Source organism: Alligator sinensis, unplaced genomic scaffold, assembly GCF_000455745.1.
Source record: "Alligator sinensis unplaced genomic scaffold, ASM45574v1 scaffold235_1, whole genome shotgun sequence".
Taxonomy (NCBI): domain Eukaryota; kingdom Metazoa; phylum Chordata; order Crocodylia; family Alligatoridae; genus Alligator; species Alligator sinensis.
Window position 1 is genome coordinate 91,751 of NW_005842042.1, and position 23,234 is coordinate 114,984.

Here is a 23,234-nt window from a genome sequence, read left to right on the forward strand (position 1 = left end):
CCAGGTTGGCCCAGGCCCGCTGCTCCCCCCACCATGGTGGACCAACTTTTCCCCACCCTCGGGCTCGGTCCTTCCCTGCATTGGGCCCGGGTCCACTCCTCCCCTCCCCCTACCGCTGTGGTGGGAAGGGGGGTGTGGGCCCGGACCCCAAGCAACAGGAGGTAAAGGGGGAGCGGGCCCAGATGGGGGGGAATGGGGATCCATCCCCGCACGCTCCCCCCACCCCCATCATTCCAGACGGGCAATTGGCTAGTTCTACAATAACAACCATGTTGGAGGACTCACATCATAAAACACTATTGCATCTTATGGTATGGACTGGAGTCTGGACTCTTCTCTGTTTAAACCATGTCCCTGAAACATGCATGGTAAGGAGACACCCATAATACAGATAATTTTTAATCTGCACGCTGGAAAAGGTTTTATCAAACCATTTTGGAGGCAAATGTCTCTTCCTTGTGATAATTATGCAACCTTAAGTAGCTTCAGTCAGAGGTCGACCTTGCTGGCAGCCGATATGGTGATGATCCCAAACACCGATCCATTTTGTCTTCATTAGTACAACTTTTATTTGCCACAGACTTGGAATCTCCAGGAGAATTTTACTTCTGGGTACAGGCCCGTTGGAGCCCTCTGGACCCCTACACTCATTCATTTGTGATGCATAGTTCTCACAGAAAACCTGGGTTTCCTTCAGGAACATTTTTTTTTTTTTTTAACTCAGTAATTTTCTAAGTAGCTTGCAAAATGGAGTAGGGTAACAAGTTTGTCAGAGGACCAGCATGGTAACCAGCTTCCCCTTTTCACCTTTTACTATTATGGTTCCTTACATAGTCTGAGGCCCTGCCTACATTAAAGGAAATTCCCACTGCTGAATCTACAGAGCAAAACAATGTTTATTTTGTGTAGAAAAGACCTCCTTCCCCTTAGCTTGGGAATTTGAAGACCTTGCATCAAATCCAAGCTTCTTGTGAGATCTGTATCAAGGGGTTCTAAGGACCTGCAGGGAGCGAACCAGAAAAGCCAAGGCTGTGACTTAACTCCAACTGGCTACAAGTATCATGGACAATAAAAAGTCCTTTTTTAGATATCTGGGGAGCCGGAGGAAAAGCAAGGGCAACATTGGACCGCTGCTAAATGAGATGAGACAACTGATGACCAACGCCCAGGAAAAAGCCAACTTGCTAAATGGGTACTTTGTGTTGGTCTTTCACCAGTCCCATGGGACGCCCCTACCCATTACGGGACAGGGAGGCCCGGGTGACAGACATTCCTTACCCACCATCAATGCTGACCTCATGAAGGAACACCTTGGGAGGCTGGACACCTTCAAGTCAGCCGGCCCTGACAGTTTACACCCCAGGGTACCCAAGGAGCTGGCAAGCATCATAGCTCAGCCCCTGACACGGAACTTCGAGAACTCCTGGTGCTCTGGTGAAGTGCCTGAGGATTGGAAGAAGGCCAATGTGGTGCCTATCTTGAGGAAAGTGGATCCGGCAAACTATAGGCCCATCAGCCTGACTTCTATCCCAGGGAAGGTCTTAGAAAAGATTATCAAAAAGACTGTCATTAACAGACTGGCCGATGGCAACATCCTGAGGGATAGCCAGCATGGGTTTGTTGTGGATAGGTCTTGCTTGACCAATCTCATTTCCTTCTATGACCAGGTGACCTATCACCTGGACAAAGGAGAAGAGATTGATGTCGTATATCTTGAGTTTAAAAAAGCCTTCGATCTGGTATCCCATGATCACTGCTTAGTAAAACTGGCCAACTGAAGCCTCGGCCTCACCACGATCCTCTGGTTGGGGAATTGGCTCCGTGGTTGGACCCAGAGGGTGGTGGTTCACAGAAGTCAACTGTCGTGGTGCGCTGTGACCAGTGGGGTCCCCCAAGGCTCTGTCCTAGGACCTATACTATTTAACATCTTCATTAATGATGTGGACATTGGTGTCAAAAGTGGACTGGCCAAGTTTGCTGATGACACCAAACTCTGGGGTAAAGCATCCACACCTGAGGACAGGAGGGTGATCCTGGCTGACCTTGACAGGCTCAGAAAATGGGCGGACGAGAACCTGATGGTGTTCAACACCGAAAAATGCAAGGTTCTCCACCTTGGGAAGAAAAACCTGCAGCATCCTTATAGGCTCGGCAGTGCTACGCTGGCTAGCACTATGGACGAAGGGGACTTGGGGGTCATGAATGACCACAAGGTGAACATGAGCCTGCAATGTGATACTGCTGCTAGTAAAGCGAGCAAAATGCTTGCTTGCATCCACAGATGCTTCTCAAGTAAATCCCAGGACGTCAATCTCCCATTGTACACGGCCTTGGTGAGGCCACAGCTGGAGTACTGCGTCCAGTTTTGGGCTCCACAATTCAAAAAGGATGTGGAGAAGCTTGAGAGAGTCCAGAGAAGAGCCACGTGCATGATCAGAGGTCAAGAAAGCAGACCTTATGATGCGAGGCTGAGATCTATGGGACTCTTCAGCCTGGAAAAGCGCAGGCTCAGAGGTGATCTGGTGGCCACCTATAAGTTTATCAGGGGTGCTCACCAGGATCTGTGAGAATGTCTGTTCAGCAGAGCGCCCCAAGGGATGACAAGGTCGAACGGTCACAAACTCCTCCATGACCATTTCAGGCTGGACATAAGGAAAAAATTCTTAACTGTCCAAGCCCCCAAGGTCTGGAATAGAGTGCCGTCGGGGGTGGTTCAAACACCTATTCTGAACACCTTCAAAAGACATCTGGATGTTTATCTTGCTGGGATCCTATGACCCCTGCTGACTTCCTGCCCCTGGGGCAGGGGGCTGGACTCAATGATCTTCCGAAGTCCCTTCCAGCCCTAATGTCTATGAAATCTATGACATGGCCCAGTTTCTCCAGCAAGCACAGGGAAGACGAGCCCTGGTAATTCTAATACAGACCTTGAGCAAAAAAGAAAATAGGTGTATGCAATGTATCATCAAGAGGCACATACATTTGTTTTGCACTGGTTTTCACTTTTAAATATGTGGATCAGGTTGTTTTTCCTCTAGGATCAGATCCTGCACACTTGCGTGTACTGGTGCTTAGACAGCTCCTGGGTTAGTATGTCCTGGGACACAAGCCATGCCATGAAGCATGGCCCAGCATAGGAGGAGAAGGCTGAAATACTACTCACAACAGCTTAAAGCACTGTAATAATGCCCCGTTGGGAACCTTTGATAGGTCTGAGAATGGGATCGGCGATCTGGAGATGACTGCTGCATACAGGGCATATACGCAGAGAACGGCAATAGATCATACTGGAAATCACTGAATTATTTTACTGTTTTGGACATCGTTCCTACTGAGCATTGGTCTATATAACATCTGTGTCATTACACTGCAGATCAAGTTAGCTAAAATGAAAGGCATCTTTCACTTCCCTTCCCTTAAAACTCCCCCAGCTCCCCCAGACCAGCTGAGAGTCTAAAGATTGTTTGTCTTCCTTCCCCAAAGCCAGGGGAATGTGTGACTTGGACAGCCGAGTAATCATGAACTAATGCAGGGAAGACTCGGACAATGAGCAATGTGAGATGCCCGTAATGCTTCCCGGATGAAGTAGCTATGCCCAGGGGATTCTACAACCATTCAATTTCCTGCCTGGCATCTGGCCAGACAGGCTTATTTCCTTGACAACAAAGAGCAAATGAGCCTGACTCACCACTGGAGAGAGAGATTTACTTTTATTTGGGTTTTGATCAATAGTGTGTGTTGTTCTCTACTCCTCTGGCTCATCTGACTTTTGTTAGGAGTGACATATTGTTAATACTAATTATAGAGCTCTACAATGTATGCCGCTATAGTAATGGACAGCTAATATGGGACCTCCAAAAGGACAAGCTTGTTGCCATTTTCTGTTACTCACTTTGGCAGCATCAAAACATCAGGGGCTGAGAGGGAGCAGCAAAGAGCCCAGTATTGTTGAGCTGAAAGAATTTCCTCTGGCTGGGTAGCACTGCTTCCTGGCCAGCACATTGGGAGCAGAACTGGTCCCTAGATAGCCAAGCAACATTCAAGAGAACCAGATCTCAACAAGATTACCACACCAATGGTAAAAACAACAGGGTTCACTAACATCCACAGCAGACAAGAACTACAGCGCAGCCACGTTCTCAGCAACCAGCACCTACACAATGCCTAGATTTACCCCTAGATTTGTATTCCTCTTTTACGATTCAGGCCAACTTCCAGTGAAGTCAAGTGTAAATATGACTTAAATAAGAATTGGATATATCCCTTATAATCTAATTAACCTGAAGAATTTGGATATTGAGTAGCTATGCATAATATTTATTCTGCAGTAGCTAGTACAGTATTGCATTACGACATGATTAATTCCTGTTTGAAAATACTGTCAACAGTTTTAAGACCAAGAATAAGAACTTTGTTTAGTCTATGCTTGTAGGGTAGCTTTGTCTCTAATCAAAAGATATTTGTTTAATCAGGGGTCTGTGGAATTATTCTGCTCAGTAGGAAAATATTTTTATATGGGTGTTTCTACACTGCCTGATAGGTACCCTGGAGAAACTGGATAAAGGACATGAACTGATAAAGTATCTTGGATTCTATGCATTGTGTAGTTTTGCAAGAAAGCCAACATTTCATAAGCTTTGAACAAGAGTAAAGATTTGATGTACATATACCATAGAAAGCGATCAGATAAATGACAAGGGTTCGTTTATAGCTTTGTAGTTTTTGCATTTTGTTATACGTTGATGTTGTATTTTAGTCTCGGGGGGGTTGTTACCTGCTTTCAGTGGTCTATCTACTTTTCAATGGCATTTTAAACAGAAATATATAAAAATAATGTACTTGTATATTCACTCTTAATTACAGAAGCATAACATACCTCCAGACAATTGGGTTTTCCTTCTCAGTGCTGCTGGCAACATGCTTCTTTCTAATCATGTGGATATTGCCCATGTATCTGATGGCCTAATCACTTGCTGTAATTGAAAAAAGGAATATGCACTGTTGAGTGGGTTCAGTCTCCCTTACTGGAAGACACTACTCACCCTGAGATTCTCCTTTTTGTTTTGTTAGATCCAGAGATGATCTAGTCAGAGCTCCTGCCTGACACGGGTCATATGACTTCCCTGAATTAATTCCTGCTTGGACATGGGTATCTCCCTTAGAAGAACATCTGGTCCTAATTTAAAAGTTCCCAGGGATGGAAAGTCCACCACAGTCTTTGGTAAGTTATTCCAATGGTAATTCTCAATGTTAAAAAAGTATTTCTTATTTCTAGTCTGAACTGATATAGCTTCAGCTTCCAACAGACTTGTTATAACTTTGTCTAATAGTGTGAAGACCTCTAATAAAAGATATCAAATTCACCCAAGGAACCTTGTCTGCCTATGTCCTTAGACCAACACAGCTACAACCCAAGCCCTCTCTACTAGTATCGCATTTCTATTCCCCATGTAGATACTTACAGACTGTGATCTGTTATTTTCTCTTTGATAAGATAAATAAATGGAGGTCTTGGAGTCTCTCACTCTAAGGAATGCTTTTATCATTCTCATGGATGCTCTCTGAGCTCTTTCCAATTGTTTTACGTCCTTCTTGAAGTGTGCGTATTAGAACAGGATACAGCTTTCCAGTTGTGGTTTCAACAGTTCCCAATACAGGGTTAGAAGAATCTCTCCACTCCTCCCTGATAGTCCCCTGTTTATGAAGCTAAAGATCATATTAGGCCTTTTGGCCACAGCATTACACTGGGAATTCAAGTTCAGTTATTTACCTATGTGATACCTAAGTCTCTCTCAGAGCCACCATTTTCCAGTGAATTCCCATCCTGTATGTGGCCTACGTTCCTTGTTCTTACATTCATGACCATTCATCTGGTTGCAATGCAACACATTATTTCCTGGGGTCCATTTTAACAAATAATCCAGATTGTTCTGTAATAGTGACTAATAACTCTCATTAATCATGTTTATTACAGTGGGGCCTAAGAGCCAAATGGGAATGAGGACCCATTGTGATGCCCCACATACTGATGCTCACGGTGTAGGAAACAGTCCCAGAGAACTTTCAGTCTAACTGGATAAGGTAGATACAGGGTGGGGGAAAGGTTGCAACACCCAAGCAGAGTGAACAGTGTGATGGCAGAAAATGTCACAGCAATGCCATAATTTTGACCCACTCTCTTATTTACTTACTATCCCCCCAATTTTTTGGCCATCTGAAAACTTCATCCATACAATTCCATGTTTCCTTCCACATCATTGATAAAAATGTTAAATAGCTGAAAACCAAGAACCGATCCCTGAGGGTCTGCACTAGAAACACAGCTGTTTGGTTATAATTAAATTTAGAGATCTTTTATTTAATCTGCTTTTAATCCATTTATTGTGTGTCATGCTGATTTTGTATCTTTCTGGTTGATTAATCGAGATGTCATGTGCTACCAAGGCAAATGTCTTACAAAAGCTGATTCCATCAACAGTATTATCTTTATCAACCAAGCTTGTAAATGATAGCAGACTAATTAAATTTTTCACAAGGCCTACTTTCTTTAACCCATGATGACCAGCATTAGTTAAATTATTAATCTTTATAGAGTTCCATGTCAGCCATTACTTTGCCAAAGACTGATGTGCGACTGGCAGGCAATCCCATTTACCTTCTTTAAATCCTGTTGCATTGGCTTTCTTCCATTCCTCTGAAATATCCCCAGGGTTTCATGACTTTTGGGGGGAAAAAAGCAACCTCAATGCTCTAGAGAACCCCTTGGTCAGCTCTTTTAAAACTCCTGAATGCAAGTTAGTTTCTGTCATGTCCATCTAGTAATGTACCAGTGCTATTGTTAGGATTCTTTTTGTTTTCATTATACTTAAAAAAACACTTTTTTATTGTTTTTAACTTTGCTGACCATAAAATCTTCCTTGTGTCTTTTTACTTCTTTATCCATATCCTATACTTCTTAGCTTTTAGCTTATATTTATTACTGTTTACAGGTTTCCCTCACTTTATGCAGGTTCTGTATGTGCAAAGTCGCTCTTATGAAATGGCCCTTTTTACCAGAAATTCGCTATATGCGATGTTCATTCACTCTTATATGATCGGTGTGGTGGATGCCCGCAGTCACCTGCTTTGTGCAGTGCATTGTGGGAGTGACACACATCAAAATATAGTCTCCTATGTGGATCTGTGCTCCTCGCTCGTTGTCTGCGACATGTTTCTGTAGTTGCCATCCCATCCCCATTATGGTAACATTCACCACCACGTGTGCTTGTGTGCACTGTCTGCTGTTGGCGAGTACCAAAATTGTCTCGTAAAAGTGGCAGAAATGGGTCTGGGTGTCAGTACAGTCGAGGTCTTGGAACATATCCCTATTTATTACATTGTAAAGTGGGTTCCCTTTATGCAAATTCAAGTTATGCACCATTTTCCAGGAACACATGTACAGCATAAAGCAAGGGAAACCTGTACTTATCCTTTTTTCATTGTAATATATACTACTTTTATTTTGCATGGCTACTTTCATTTCCCCTGTAAGTAAGGTGATCATATGTCCCGGTTTAGCCAGGACAGTTGCCGTATTTCAGAGGCTGGTCCCAGCCAGCTGCTGGGAATTATAATGGGTGTCCCAGAAAAGCAGGGGCATGGGGAGCAGTCTGGCCAGGAGTCAGAGCAGTGTGAAGTGCTTTGAACCGCTGCCTGCTGAGCATGCCGCCCCACTCCTGCTGAGTGCTGACCTGTGAGAGCACAGGCAGGGGGAGGGAAGACAGCAACTGTGATGTCCCGGGTGAATGCCCTTGATGTCCCGGATTTCCTTATGGCCAGCCTACCTGTAAGCCATGCTGGTTTTTAACTAGCCACCTTTGGCAATTGTGGGATTACGACTTTTTTGGATAGCTAGTAAAGTGTTCTCTAAAAGTACCTGATTACTATTCACATTTTTCTGTTTAAGTTCTTTCTCTCAGTCGATTAGGTTCATAATTGCTTTCAGTTTTTCTAGTTTTTTAGTTTTTAAAGTACCAAGGACATATGTATTACCGGTCTGGACTTTATTCTGTTTGCACATGACAGTTATGATCAAGACATGACCACCTGCATCTAAGCAACCACTAATTTTTACTTCTGATAAATTTCTTTTTATCTGTCAAAATAAGAGCTAATCTAGGGTTTCTCCTGTTGGATACAATCCTTTTTTTTAATTAAAAAACTGTCATCTGCAATTTTTTCAGATGTGTCAAAGGAGTTTTAATGTTCGTAACTGGAGACTTCTATATGTCACTTAGACTGAAGCACCCATATAATAATAAAGTTTATTTCCCTACCCCTTTACAGGTAGGTTTCTAAGGAGTGGGTCATCTTGCTCTCTTATGTGACCTGGTAATCTGTAGCAGAGACAAACAAGTACCACATCTTGTGCTTTTTATCTGTTAGTATTAATGCATATGCATTCAAGATCATTAGCTTCCAAGTTGTCAGTGAACTGGAAACATGAAATGTCATTTTTGACAGAGTGCAGCTCCCTTGGCCCTTTTTGCCCACGTAGTCCTTCCTAAATGTGTTCAACCCACTGATTTTCTCGTTCCAACCATGTGAATCTTCCTACCATGTTTCAGAAACATCAACAAAGTAAAACTTATGCCTAGTGAGCAATTTTAGTTCCTCTTGTTTTTTACGCAGGCTCTAAGTATTAGTGTATAAGCAATTAAACATTCCTTTTCTCTTCATGTCCTTCAGTGCCTTGATACACTTCTTCCTGAACACATTGATTTTGAACTGAATGATTCTGGTCTTGTTCACACTTTTCTGTCTTCCCTTCTATATTTAGCTTATCATCCTTTTGATTAGTCTACCCAGCCAGCCCTTAGAAGATTAATGATCTTTCTGCTAAGATGGAGACTATCCAAACTATACAGGCCTTTCTGCCCATCAAAAGCAAACAAATTATACAAAAAAGACCAACATGCCTTACACCATTTACCTGGCCAGTGACTCAATATCCAAGTGTTATGTCTTCTGTCTTTCTTTCTCCCTGGAACAGGATGGATCTCTGAGATTACTTTGGTTTTCTTCTCCTTTAACACTCTTTCTTCCAAGGTCTAAAGTTGTTTATATTTTATGGGTAACACACAAAGTCATCGTATTAGTGTGATAGCGTCTATCCAGTCTTACAATTATATCTTGACCTAAATCCGAGACCAAGACGGAAGGTTTGAGGCCTTGCGACTTGGCTTTTAGAAGGCAGCCCTCTCTCCTGTTTTCTACCTGGTTTGGTTTCCCTTGTAGAAAAGTCTTTTCTTCTAAGACCAGAGCCCTTGATCAGGATCATTTCTCTTCCTTGAATGGCTGGAGATCTCTTCAGAGGTGTTCTTGTTGGGCTGACCTGGATCTTCAGAGATATTTTCTGAAGTTTCTGTGCTTATGACCTGGTAATAATCAAATGATTCTTGCTGTGTGGAATTCCTTCTGATGCTCTTGTTTTTGGTAGTCACACCCACCACATCATTTTTCCCCTCTAGCTGTGTATAATACCACTTGCCGTGACTCTGGTGGTAACAAACTGTCATTTCCTTTCTGATTTCCACTCTTTCTGATTCCTTAGCAGCCATTTCCTTTGGTTCTTGAATCCGAGGTAGCGTTGTTCCAGACTCTGATTGTCCAAGTGCTTCTTATTTGCTCCGATCCCCCACAACATCAGCATTTGCCCTTCCAAACACTGAATCTTTCTTCCAGCACACCTACCAACTTGACTTGCAAACACTAGACGTCCCTTCTGTCTTCACACAGGAAAGAACTTGGTGCATCTATTACAGATCACACCATTGCTCCATCATTGACTATCCTGTTATCAAGCCTAGAAATGTGCCTAGAAAAAAGGCTGCACACATGCCCCCCAAAACTCCCGTTACCTACTGTTTGCCTGCTGATAACTGAATAAGACAGCATTAATTTTTCACTACTAAACCTGTTGTTTTCAAAATACCAAATGCTACTGAAGTGAATCCAAAGTGCCAGCTAGAGTGAAACCCTGCTGTCAGTCTCTCTGATCCACTGGATCTACTGGACATTGCCGGAATTGGCTGACTCAAAGCAACTCAGTCTAGTTTCTGCTCTAATTGAACAGGCTTCAAGTAGGGGAGGGATTGAAGCTAAAAGAGACAGATCCTCAGCTGACATAAATCATCATAGTTAAATAGAGTTACTTTGATTTGTATCCACAGAGAACCTGACCCAGTATTCAGTGCTCTGGAGTCAGATGTGTTTTGAAAGGAGGAGTGTCGAAGTCAGTGTTGCCAACCACAAGCATTCACAAGTCATGAGTCAGGCACCCAGAATACCAATAGAGTAGCTTCAGAAGCATGAGATTTCTTTGTATTTGTCTTTTGGTGTTTGAACCTTTCTTTCATTTCATATTTCTAGGCTTTTTCCACAGCCGCAAGGCTGAGAAACATTTTTTTTTTTTGCAAGCTGAGATTTTCCCTTACTAACACAATTTCAGGGACTAGGCAGGGCTTTAAGGGGGGGGAAAAAACCATCAAATATTACGAGACTGGTGATAAAATGATAGGAGATGTCAATACTGCAAAGGCCTTTACCTGAAAAAGATGAGCATTAAAATTTCACTTGAAACATCCCTCTTTCAACTCCCTCCAGAAAACAATAACTTTCTATCTTGCTGAACCCATTAGTACACGTGCAACTAACTGTTCATCTACACATAAAGGCTGAACCGTATTTCACCTTTATGCACCTAAGTAGCACTTAGCATAATTTTTGACGCTTAGGCGGCACTTAGATTCTATGTCCATATTGGCCAAAGCACCTCTCCAGCCCTTTTCTTGATGCTGGTTCATGGGTAGCAAGAAGGGAAAGGCTTATGGGGCCAGGAGAAGGAGAGGAAGCCATAGGGAGTTTGGCTCAGTGAGATGGATTGTGCTGTGGATAGGGTGGCCATCATAGAGGACAGCCTGGTTGTCCTCTGTCCTCTATTGATCTGAAACCGGACACCTTTATGTCCTCTATTTTTTTCTTGAAGAGAAAAATAGAGGACATAAGGCATCGGGTTTCGTATCGATAGAGGACAGAGTAGTAGAAAACCGGAACGTCCTCTATGATGGCCACCCTAGGGCCCATGGAAAGGAAGGGGTGCTGACACACCACTGCCCCTAGAGTGGAAAAAGTTTTCCAACTGCTGTTTATCATTAGCAGACACTTTCCATCCTCTTCAGGGCCCAGCAATATCTGATCTTTGTGGAGAAACCTGGTCCCAGCAGCCAGGAACGCTCTGAGGAGACTGCCTGACAAAGTCCTCCCCTGGCCAGAGGACATGCATCATTGGGTCAGTAGGACATGACGTGCTTCCTAAGTAGGCAGCTGTTACAGGGACACTGAATAATTTCATCACTAGTTGATTCTTCATTTTTCTGTAAAGAATAATACTTACTCTCCAGAGCGTCCAGAAAACTAGCACTTGACCCAGTTTAGATTTCCATAACCTCACTTACATTGTCCACCCTGCTAGGCCTTCATTGGTCACAGGTGTCTATGATGTCACACAGTCGCATACCTGCCTGACCTTTGGTGTTACCCCAGAGGAGAGACAGATTTTTGTGGGATTTAAGAGCAGGTCCCTTTCTGCAGTGGCTCTGGGGGCTGCACATTTTGCAGCAATGCCATGGCACAGTCTAAAACAGAGAGCCTTGGCAAGCAAAAACCCACTATTGTTGAGATCCACGAGGACTCAGGAGAGGAACTTTTCCTAACTGAGAGTTGGTTTGTATCAGTTTTGTTTCCCTTGTGCTAGTGACATACTCTCAGGGGGAGAGAGGAAAGGGGAGAGAGATGGGCCTCTTCTGCACTGAGATGCTTTTGCAGGAACCACGTGAGATCTGTATTTCCATCTTACCAGCTATGCTAGTAGGTCATGAAGTGCACCCTGGGTAGGCAGCTGTTAAAGGGACCACAGTAGCTGGCAGGAGGAGCAAGCATGTATATGTATACACACCTACCAGCTGCCAATATCCCAGTGCTGGCAGCACGATGGGGTTATACCACTGAGGGAAGTAGTAAGTACGGACACAAAAAATATGAGAGGTTCTGCTGGCAAAATGATGTATCAAAGACCAGATCAGAGTATGGGGGGCAGGGAAGGGGGCTGGAGTGAGCAGAGGAATGGGAGTTGGCTGGCCAAGAAAATATATGTGGTTACATCCGTTTCCCATTGTTGGCTCCCGCTCCCCTTCCAGCTCCCTGAGCTAAAGATAGGCCACCTCTAAATTGCACAAGGAAGTTTGCAAATGATTCAGACTAACTTGATCTGACAGCAATAAATTCTATTACAGCGATAACTGCCTTTATAACCCTAACACAAAGCTATTTCATCCTTCTCCAGGGAGTACCTCAATGAACCATTATTCTTCCTCTTGCGTCTGCCCGGCAGCCTAAGTCTCCATTAGTTCCAAGGACAGTCTCTGTAGTCAAGTTAATGTCATTGCTTCAAGGGCACATTTCAGGCTTCAGTGCTACAGACCTTAAAGCCGCAGCTATACTACCAGTTTCCTTTCTGGATGTGCACCGGTGATTCTTGTGACGTAAGCCAAAATGCAATTTAAGAAAAATGGCGTGTGTAATTATCAGGGCAGGAACTGTGCATTTGCAGAAGAGACCTCATTAGTGCTACATTTCAGAAAGTGGCCAGCATGAAAAATTAATGCGTGATGTTGTGAGGAGCCGTATTGTAACAAATGAGTGGGTACCTAAGCTGGCACAGTTGTCAGGCTGATACTTCCCTTGATTGCTCAGAAAAGTGTCCCACCCCACAAGCTCAGGCCATTACCATGTGAGGGTCACTAGTAAATGGACACTGCCTGTGACATGCAGTTGTGCAGTTCTGCTTTAATTCACACAAAGGTCACCTTTAACACATATAGGAATCCCTAAACACTGATTCCCAAGAAATTTTTCATTTCCTGCTGTGTTGTCTATAAAACCTGCAGAGAGAGAGAGGGAGCAACCAGTTCACATCACATTATTTTGCATTTTTATGCATTATCTGCATTATTTTGCATTATCTGCATTTTTATGTGATTAAAATGAAATGCCTCTATATATATAGATCTATATATAGAAATATCTGTTGGCCACAATCTTTTATTGATATATTTACAATGTTAAAGCAATTTGGAAGCCTACCAGTGCCTCAGTCATTTTAATAAAATTAACACAATGCCTGTCATGAATGACAGTGGGGGAGCCTGAGCAGGGATGGAGACCTGCATCCAACTCCATGCCTTCCCCACACCGCTCTGGGTCCAGCCCTGCAACCCCACCTCCCACTGCTGCTCTGGGTCCTGCCCTGCTCCACCCCCTGCTACCACTCTAGGTCCTGCCCTGCTCCCACTGCCGTTCTGGGTAATGCCCCGCTCCCCCTGCCACTCTGGATCCAACCCCACCCCCGCACCACAGCTCTGGGGTGGGGGGTGGGAAACGGCATGGGGAGAAGCCATGGCATGGGGGCACAGGGAACACCCACCGGCTGCAGCCACATGGTATGGGCAGCAGCCCCAGGGTGTAGCATGGGGTGCGTGGCACATGGCCACAGGATGTGGCATGGGGAGCGGCCCCAGGGTGTTGCGTGAGGCATGTGGGGGAGGCATGGCGCATAGCTGCTTCGGGGGGTGTGGCATGCAACCATAGAACATGGCATGGGAAGAGGCCATGGTGCGGGAACACAGGGAATGCCCACAGGCTGTGCCTGAGTGGCATGGGGCGGGGGCATTACGTGTGGTAGGGTGGTGTGGCGCATGGGGTGGGTGGCACATGGGCATGTGGGGGAGTGGCACACAGCCATGGGAAATGGTGTGGGGAGTGGCCATGGCAGGGGGAGCACCCACCGGCCACTTGGCATGTGGCACAGCCCCAGGGTGTGGCACAGGATGCGCAGCAGGGTGTAGCATATAGGGGGGTGGCATAGTGCATGGGGGGGGCCTGCAGCCACAGGTCATGACACAGTGAACAGCCACAGCACAGGGAGCGCCTGATGGCTGCAACTATGTGGTACGGAGAGTGGCCCTGGAGTGTGGCGCAGGGAGTGTGGATGCCGTGGTGCGTGGATGCATGGGGGGTGGCATGTGGCCCAGGGGCATGACATGGGGAGTGGCCACAGCAGGGGGAGCGGCCACAGCAGGGGGAGCACCCACCGGCTGCGTGGCATGGGGCGTGGCCCTGGGGTATGGCACAGGGTGCATACGGCGGCATGGAGCGCAGCCACAGGGTGCCATATCGGGATCGGGCGTGGGGGGCGCACCCCAGCCCGTGGCCATGTGCTGCTGCCAGCGGACATTCCTGCACCGGCTCCCTGAATGGCACCTTGTGGCCGGACACCATGCCCCCCTCACGCCACGCCCCCGCCCCCCACCCAGTGCAACCACCCCCCTCCCTGCCCAGCAGGTATGTGGGGAAGGGTGTGTGTGTTAAGCAGGGGATACGTGGCACAGGGAGTGTGTGGACATAAGGGACATCATTGGCAATGCATCAGGGGGACATGGGGAGGCACATACCCCCGCCAGATTTCTGTGCCAACAACAGGGCATGGGGCACGAGACTGCAGCCTGGCTGGATCAGCACCAGGCAGGAGCCACCTCCATGACCCTGTGGGCAGGACCCGGTGCAGGAGAGCAGAGTGGGGCAGGGAAACTTGGTGCTTACACTGCTGCCGGGAGTCCTGCTCCAGCCTCGCCGCCCTGGTGAGGTTCCCCCTGCCCACCACCACAGTGCGGGGCACAATTCCACACTGCCACCACCGCCCTCACTGCTGGCTTGGCAGGGGTTGCCTCACCTAGGTGGCCATGGCAGCAGGGCTGGTGGGGGGTTCTCGGCAGCTGGGGTGGCAGCAGCAATGAGTCTTCCCGCCAGGCTCTACCCTCCCTTGCCAAGTCCTACCCACAGGGCCAGAGGCGGCTCCTGCCCAGTGCCAGTCTGGTCAAGCTGCAGCCCCATGCCCTGTGCCATGCTGTTGGCACAGAAATCTGGAGGAGAATGTGCCAACCCCACCATGACCACCAACTCATCGCCAATGGGCATGTCTGGACTGTGCCCAAATGGTCCCCAAACCCTGACCCTCCAACACCCCCCTCCTCCCCACTCCATCCCAGAGACTTACATGTATCCAGTGCTGGGATTGCTCCGACCACCCTGCCTGAGTATTGCCGGCCACGTGTGCATGCTGGTGTGCATACACATGGTGCCCTCTGCCTCTGATCACCTTCCACCCTGCTCCTCCCAGCCCCAAGCAGTTCATCGCAGGCTGGAACTCTGCCAGCCTGCAAGGGCAAACCCACAGTTTTCCACTTCAAAGGGGGAAATCTGGGTTTTTCTCCTTTAAAGGGGGAAATCCACATTTTTCCACGGGAAACAGAAAACCCAGATCACTGACTGAGCCCAAGGGGCATTCTCCTCAGTATCTGTGGCTTCTTCTACATGAGGACCCCACTAGGCTGAACCCTGGGAATTCTGCCTATTGTCAGATCTTCTCCTGCTTTGCCCTTGCCCTGCTGCCATACTTAAAAAAAGCTAAGTATTTGGCTAAAATAGTTCTTGCTGCTTGCTTGCAGGCAGCTAGCATGGCCCATGCTTCTGCCTGTCCTGGGGCTGGGAGCTCCCCATGCTTTTGCCATAGGGATGTTAGTGAATCTAGTGATGGTTCATGAGAGAGATGATGGCTGTGAATGGGTGTGAAGATAAAAACAGATACAAAGGTGGAGATCCATCCAAGAGTGAATGGAAGGGAATGAACGCCCCATGAGAGGCAAGCTTCCCCCGTTACACTCTGAAGACAAGATCCATACTGTGAAAGTATTTAAGAACCCCCCATTATGAGCTGTGTCCAAGGTGTCATGCCAACCAGTCTACGTATTGCCCTCTCCAGGATATTTTTTCCTTAACTCTGAAGTGCATAAAAGCTTCATTCACATCTCTGTGATCCTCTGGTTAAAGTCATAGTTAAAAATAGCAGCCTGTGGCCTACAGAGAGTCCTTGAATCCTAATCAAGAGGAAAGAAGACACAGCGTGTTGCTAAGAAAAGCAGCCTCTGAGGCTGCAGTTCAGTCCCATTCACTCTCAAACTTAGCGTGTTATTCTACTGCTGTCCCAGTTCCAACCCATTCATGCACACTTCACCGGGCAGCTGAGACCAGAAGTAAAAGGGGAATACTACCAGGGACTCTATACTCTGAGGGCAAATTCTGCAAATACCAGCCAAGCCTTCTCTGTGTCACTGATGGGCTCTTCTGGAAGGTCATTTATTTCCTGGGCCTTTCCCCTTAAATCCCAGACAACAGAAAGCTCAGGAAGGGATCCCATGCTCAAAAGAATTCCAGTCACCAGCCACAACTGTAGGGTATGAGCCTGATCCCCGCCCCCCCACTACACACGGCTCTGGAAGCTGATATTCTCTTACTCTCCCTGGGGCAAAGACAGCTTGGGAAGAAGACGAGCCGACCTCCTATCACAGCCTCTACTCTCTGTCAATCAGGATGATGATCGTTTTTTCCTGGATACCTATCTACTAGGTCTGACCCAAGACCTCAGAGTTTAGTCACACACATCACTGAGCAGCCAGCAGATGCTCGTAATGGTAATCCAGTAGTTATCCAGGTTGGCTCTGAAAATGGTTAACAGAAACAGAATTTGATATTCTGAAAGTCCTGTATAACCTTTGGTGTTAGGGTTTGACTGTCTGTGAGAGAGATGCATCCATTGCAGTGGTTAGTTAACAAAACACAGCAGCGGGATGGTGTAATAATCAGTGGGCCAGCTGAACCCCACTACAGGGCTAGTTTCATGTCAAGACCTTTGCCATTCTGAGCCTACCTACTCCACCAAAATTAACACAGGGGTGGGCAGCACAGCACAGTGACTGTACACTGGGGGTGGCATCCCACTGATCCTATGCACCACAGGGGTAACATGATGTATAGCTCAAGGGCTTGTCTACACCAACGGCCAATGTTGCCACTGAAGCTGAAGCTCCCACCAGTGACACATGAGTTCAGCTCTGAGGCAGTGGCAGTGGCAGTTTTACTGTGCAGGAGGGCCCTGATGTACTAATCAGTGAGAGAGTACGGACACATCTACACCTCTCTGTGCCATAGCCAGGAACACCAGTGTGATACACACACACACCCTCCTGCTCTGTGAACGCACCAAGGCTCAGAAATGAGGCCATGTAGCCACTTTAGAGCTCCAGCATATGCCCAACACTGCCCTCAGCCTCTCTGGGGTTGGCCTGATTCTTGCAGCAGGCCCAGGGTCACTCTCAGACAGCTCCAGCTCATATCGGGATTTGAAGCAAGTGGTACAAAGCCCAGAAATGGCTCAGACAGGCCCTGTGTGGCAAATCCAACAGGAAAGGAAGCTACAAGTGCTGTCTATATGCTTGACGCCAGAAGGGATTCGCTGTGCCCTGGCTGGCACCTGGCTCTTGGCAGCATTGTAAGGCTGTTTTGCTCAGCCAGTGCCAAGGCAGACTCCTGTCTTGCCATCTCACCTGTGTGAGGTGGCTGGGGCTGTGCTACATAGATCCCCTCCGCTCTCCCGGATGCTAACTAAGTACAGAGCCCCACATGGGCTCCTGCGGGGCAGCACAGAGATGTTCTCCAAGTTCAAAGAAGGGCTCTACCCGTGCTTCCTGTCATAAGCTCTGCACGTGCTGTGCCGGGGAATGGCGCAATCATAGCGGCTGTCAGGGCAAAGCTGAGCAGCCCTCTTCTGGGGAGAAGCAGCCTATCTTGCCTTTGCATAATCTAGGCCTACAGACCCCATGGTGCTGCCTTTTCCTCCAGCCACATCATTGATCCCATACTGGGCTAGCAAGGGGCAGGTAATGCCATGCCCATCACAGACCCACTGCCAGGCCAGAAACAGGGGTGTGCCAAGGTCAGGCCTGGGGTGCCTTGCCAGAGCACTTCACCTGGGTGTGTCATCCCCTTAGCGCAGGGCTCGCACCCCCAGCCTGAGACCACACCAGGAACCAGAGGTGTCCTGTTTCAAAGTGAGCCCTACAGCCTGGCCCACAAGGCGAGGGTTGAGGCAGTCGGCCGGTGCTGAACTATGAGGGCAGGGAGCTTGGCCTATATCTGAGCATGTGAGAAGCTGAATGCCCCCTCCCTGCCCCTGCCCCAGCAACCCCCAAGGGTCAGGGGCTGGGGGGTAGACCCAATAATCTGCGAGGTCCCTTCCAGCCCCATACAATCTATGAATCTCCAGGTGCCATTGTCCAAACACATAGCAGGAGTGAACTGACAGCAGCAGCAGCACACGGATGTTTCAAATCCTCTTGCTGCACCATTCTGAAGGGCTGTTCCTACACGATAATTAAAAATATCAGTCAAGGGGCTGGCCTTGCCAAGGCGTTAGTCTTGGAAAGGCCGACCCCTCGGCTGATATTTTTTAAGTGATGAGAACATACATGGCTGCTCCCCAGCGCTTGGCCAGCCTTACACAACTACCCTGCTAGCACCTCTGCAAGACGTGACACAGATCACCTCCTGAGTCGCTGTGCAGAATGAGGCCCACATCTCGGGGGCCAAGTATTAGCCCTTTCAGTCAGAGGCCTGAATGCTGCTCTCCTTCAGCCAGAGGCCTCCCTTTCACTTGCAAGCTGTGTGTGGGAGCGAAGCAGCTTCTGGTAAAAGGAACAGGCTTTGTTTATTCAAAATGCAGCCCACTAGCAGGCAATGCCAACAAGAGGCCACTTCCCAGCAGCAGGGTTGAAGCCTGCACAGCTGAGTGTCTGTGCGTGGTTGTAGGCCACTTAGCCACCACATTGAGGTATCTTGAGCAAAGATGAGAACATTTTGGGAAGCCCCACAAGTCAGCCCTTTGCATCTCTGGCTGGTCTGCCTCTCCAGTTTGCCTCATTCCTGCCCAATTCCAGGGCAATCAATCTTTTGGAAAAGTAACAAGAGTCTTGTCTTGTCCTGAGATGTGAGGCACTGGGAAAAGCTTGTTACTAAAATGCCCACCAACTGGAGGCAGTCACTCTCAGCCCTGCTCTTCCCTCCCCTCCCAGCAGTGAGTGAGCTGCAGAGCAGCAGCAGCAGCCATGTTCAGTGCTTGGAGGATCCTTCTCTAAAGAAAACCCTTTGAAATGTTTTCTTCGGCAAATTATTAGAACTGGTTTCCCTGTTCAATCGTTCCCTTAGAAAATGAGCTGGTAAAATCAGTGTGGAACTATCTAAATCCTCCCAGGACTCAGCAATGGAAACATCCCCCAGTTTTTATGTTCCCTCCCCTGGCTCCATCAGCGTGAAAATCCTTCATGGAGGTGATGATTTCTCCGGAAGGACACAGCTCCTGATCCTATTGCATTGTCTTTAGCACTTCCACCCCTGGAGGGCACCAGGCATGAACCAGATACCTAGTGTAGCCACAAAGAATAGGCCACAGCCCCAGAAACTTCTTCCCTAGAGAGGAATCCTTTTTTCAAGTCACTGCTACTAGGATGAAGTCTCATTGTGGGGAATCCAGCTGGAGTGCACAACCTAGAGAGGTCTGCAGGGTGGGGGCTTCAGCAGGGGAGCTGGGAGTCAACACCACTCACAATAAGGCTGCCTCAAGTGGGAATGGCCAAGAGAAACTCCATCAGTGGGAGGCCTCAGAGCAACCCACAACTACTAGTTAAGCTGGAGGAAATCTCCAGTCTTGGTGTAAAGCAGAGCTGTGCAACATCCAAGTGGTCAAGAGCCACACATCCTGCAGGCAGCACCCATGAGGGCCACACACCATGCAAAACACATGAGGGCAAGCCACAGGTTGCACCCTGCCACTGCACCACGCTCCTGTGCATCCCTGAACTAATCCTCCACTCCTCATGTTGTGTGGCACTGCCTTGCCCCCTAGGACAAGGGCAGGAAGCAGCAGTCAGAAGAGGGAAAAGCATCCCAGAGGCCTGATTGCTGTCGCAGCCAGAGCAATAAGGGGAACAGCAGGTGAGCGGGAACCTGGGAGCTACAACTTAACCCCTCTAGCCCATGGGCCAGCAGTTGGACAGGCCCAGTGTAAAAAGACTTCCAGTCATGGAGTAATAAATCTAAGAGGTTTTAATAAGATCATCTAACTCAAGTGAATATCAAGGTATAAACTCAGCTCAAAGGAGACTTGTGTTGGAAGGCTCCAATTTTAACCCAAGTTCCCTGTGTAGAGGTAGGAACAGCCCTTCAGAATGGTGCAGCACAAGGATTTGAAACATCCACGTGCAGCTACAGCTGTTGTTGGTTCACTCTTGCCATTTCTTTGGACAATGGAAACAGCTTTGTTCACTTGTGTTTTTGGGTCATTTCCATCCTCAAGGTCTTGTGCCCTGGCTCACAGCTGCAATGTTTGGGCTGCAAACATCACTGGAGCACACTGTGTTTCAAAAATAGATTCATGTGAACAGCCCTCGTGACTTCAAATTTTGGAAAAAAATCATTTTGTATTTATGCAAAAGCTAAATCTGGCCCCAGGTTAGCCACCATCAGTCATGCCCAAACAATGGTTAGTTGCTAACTGGCCTTTAGAAGGGATGCCAAGTCTTCTAGAGCACAATTTTTCCTAGCATTCCTCTAGGCAAAAACATTAATGCGTCTCCCCCTTACTCAAGAACACCCTTGCCAATGCTCTTTGAAAAAATAAACCATGAAGAAAAGGCAGGTGCAAGAAATTATATTCTCCTTTTATTTACACTATACCATGACAACATGTTTTTGCTAGCTGCAGAGATGCTTTGCATTGTAAACTGGGCACTTGGACACAAGACACTTTGTCCAGTTCCGTCAGGTTCATCGCTAACTCATGCCTCCCAGAACACGACATCGTTATCCAGAGCAGTGAGAGAGTCCGATTCACTCAGCTAATTATCTACACAGTCAAACCCTCTGTCATCACAGAATGATATGTACACCCAGGATCCCCCAGCGGCCTGCTGCTAGGGAGCACACGGTTTTGTCAGATAAAACCTGCAAACATACAAAATTGTGTACACCCTCTCCGGAGAGATAGGCATCCATTCCACCGCAGAACTCCGATGCAATGCACAAAAATATTGCACTTGTAAATTAAGAAAGGAAAAGGGACGCAAGGAGTTCCTATTACACAGCACGCGCCCAACTACAGGAGATCAATAAATAAACCACAAGGCGGGAGATCGGCGCGGGGAAGCAGTTTCACTGCGTGCCTGTAGTGCAGGGCGAAAGAACCTGCTCCCCCTGCTCAAAAGGGGTCAATCGCCACAGACAAATGAAGGAAGTGCCATTCTGCCCCCAGATTTGGGGGCTGTCGTTTGCTTCCTTGAGGGGGAACACCGGGGCTAGGCCAATGTGGGATCTCCCAGGCAAGGGGAAGCACAACCACCCCACTGACCCAGGTCCAGTTGGTCCAGTTCAGGTGTCTTGTTCAGGAAAAAAGTTTGTGTTGTTCTGTTTTCCCCTTGCCAGAACCCCCATCCAAAAGCCCCACTCCCCGCTGACTCGGGGTCACTTGTCACCCTTCAAAACAAAAAGACAAAGCTCAGGCCAGTGCTTCACAGTAGTCTTGTGGGAGCTTCCCTCGTGGCTAAAACTCATGCCAGAGTTCTTCCATAGGGCGTCGTACCAGCAAGACGGTGAGATTCTGGGAGAATGGTGCAATAGAACAGTACCAGACTGCTTGGTTTTCCAGTTCCCTTGGCCTCAGGCTCTCTGCCTTTGCCTGTCCACATGCCTAGCCACTACATGGCCATGGCTTTGGAAGGTGTGAATCCTGACAGGAAGGCCTGCTCCCTTCATCCCACTCAGAGAAGGCCACCACCAATAAATTTTCATGTAAACATACAGCTCCCAGTCTGCCCCAGAGAGAGCCTCCTTGGGATCTACAGCGTGGGACTGGCTTTCTTCTGGTTAATTATGTCTAAGTACAAGTCAGAGCGGAGGAAGCGGGGGTAAGAGTCCTTCTCCATAAGCCCATAAATCCGTTTCTGAGCGAGGTCAAAGCAGCTCCGGGTAATGTTCTGCAGGTTCTCTTTGGTGTGCTCCCGTGTGTAAGAGTCCAGGTTCACCTACCAGGTAACAAAGGACAGTCTCTTATCAGCTCTCTCTCCATACAGACATATGCTCAGCACAGACACCTGGTCTCCCAAGACAGGGCGATATTTGAGGCTATTCTGCCCTTCTACAGAGTTCACTCACTCTGTCCTGACAGACACTGTCCCCCTCTGGGGTGAAATATTAGACCCAGGCACAGACCAAGGGAATCATCTCTTAGAAACAAGAGCCAGAAAGAAATCATTTAGCAGGTGTTACAAAAGAAGTTCATCAGCTCAGGGGCCATCACCAAGGAGGGGTGAGATCTATTACTCCATTCAGTAAGGGGCCAGAGAGAGAATTCTTTCAAGAATCCAGTGTAAGTTACAGTGCATAGTAGCCAAGCACTGAGATGATGGCTAGAGAATGATTTGTTGTATCGCTGCCAATTAGATCTCTCAGTTTAGATACAGGCTTTCATAACCGTGGTGTAAGGGGGTTAGGTAGCCACGATATGAAGCCACCATCACCCTTAGCACTAGCTGGCCCCTGGTTGGCCATAGAGGCAGAACTGCTCGTCCCTGGTGGTTCCTTTAGGATGCTGCTCCGACAGAGGAAGCCAACATGCAAAAGAGGCAACACGCACACAAGCCCTTGGTGAAAGTGGCTGGGCAAGTCTGTGTGAACGTGATTCACTGGGAACAAGCCAAACAGCTGCAAGTCTGAGAGAACGTGATTCACTGGGAACAAGCCAAACAGCTTTGCTGAGAGAAGACTCTGTCCCAGAAGCCAGACTGAATTGGTGGGAGGCCAGCACAGCACATACAAGATTTTTTCTTCTCCATCAGGCCAGGAGAATTAGCTACAGGCTGAGCTGGGATTCCACCTCACTGCCACAGGTCTGCTAATGTAAGGGGCCAATGGACCAACTGTGAGGGCCCGAGGACCACCGCTCCCACAGCACAAGCTCAACTGTACTGATGTCAGGTCCCAGCCATTCAGACTCCCCCCACCCCATCTCTGATGTGTGACAGGCCAAGGTGCAAATGATCTCCATTACCTCTTTGCACGACTGGATAGCAATGTACTCGGCAAAGATCTTCTTGGCCTTGGACACCATCTTGGACTGAGATTTGATCTTCCTGTAGTCTTCACAGGCCAGCCAGAACTCCAGGTTCTCCTCACTGAATTCTGTTCGCAGGAAT

General features: G+C 47.7%; 1 protein-coding gene and 1 long non-coding RNA gene across 3 annotated transcripts in view; both read right to left on the bottom strand.

The window, feature by feature from the left end:
* The window catches only part of LOC112550154, an 87,871-nt gene extending 76,878 nt beyond the window's left edge, over positions 1 to 10,993 (bottom strand). Inside the window, exons 1-3 of the long non-coding RNA XR_003093825.1 lie at positions 8,972 to 10,993; positions 4,877 to 4,973; positions 3,893 to 4,020 (exon numbers count right to left, since the gene is read on the bottom strand). This is a non-coding gene — a long non-coding RNA (uncharacterized LOC112550154). The remainder of the gene's footprint in view (positions 1 to 3,892; positions 4,021 to 4,876; positions 4,974 to 8,971) is intronic.
* Positions 10,994 to 20,684: 9,691 nt separating this feature from the next.
* Positions 20,685 to 23,234, bottom strand: part of RGS3 (regulator of G protein signaling 3) — a 181,006-nt gene continuing 178,456 nt past the window's right edge. For both annotated transcript variants that reach the window (XM_006022634.2, XM_006022642.3), the window contains 2 exons: positions 23,090 to 23,234; positions 20,685 to 22,064 (listed from right to left, as the gene is read on the bottom strand). In XM_006022634.2, coding sequence (XP_006022696.1) covers positions 21,879 to 22,064; positions 23,090 to 23,234 — 331 coding nt within the window. In that variant the 3' untranslated portion in view covers positions 20,685 to 21,878. The remainder of the gene's footprint in view (positions 22,065 to 23,089) is intronic.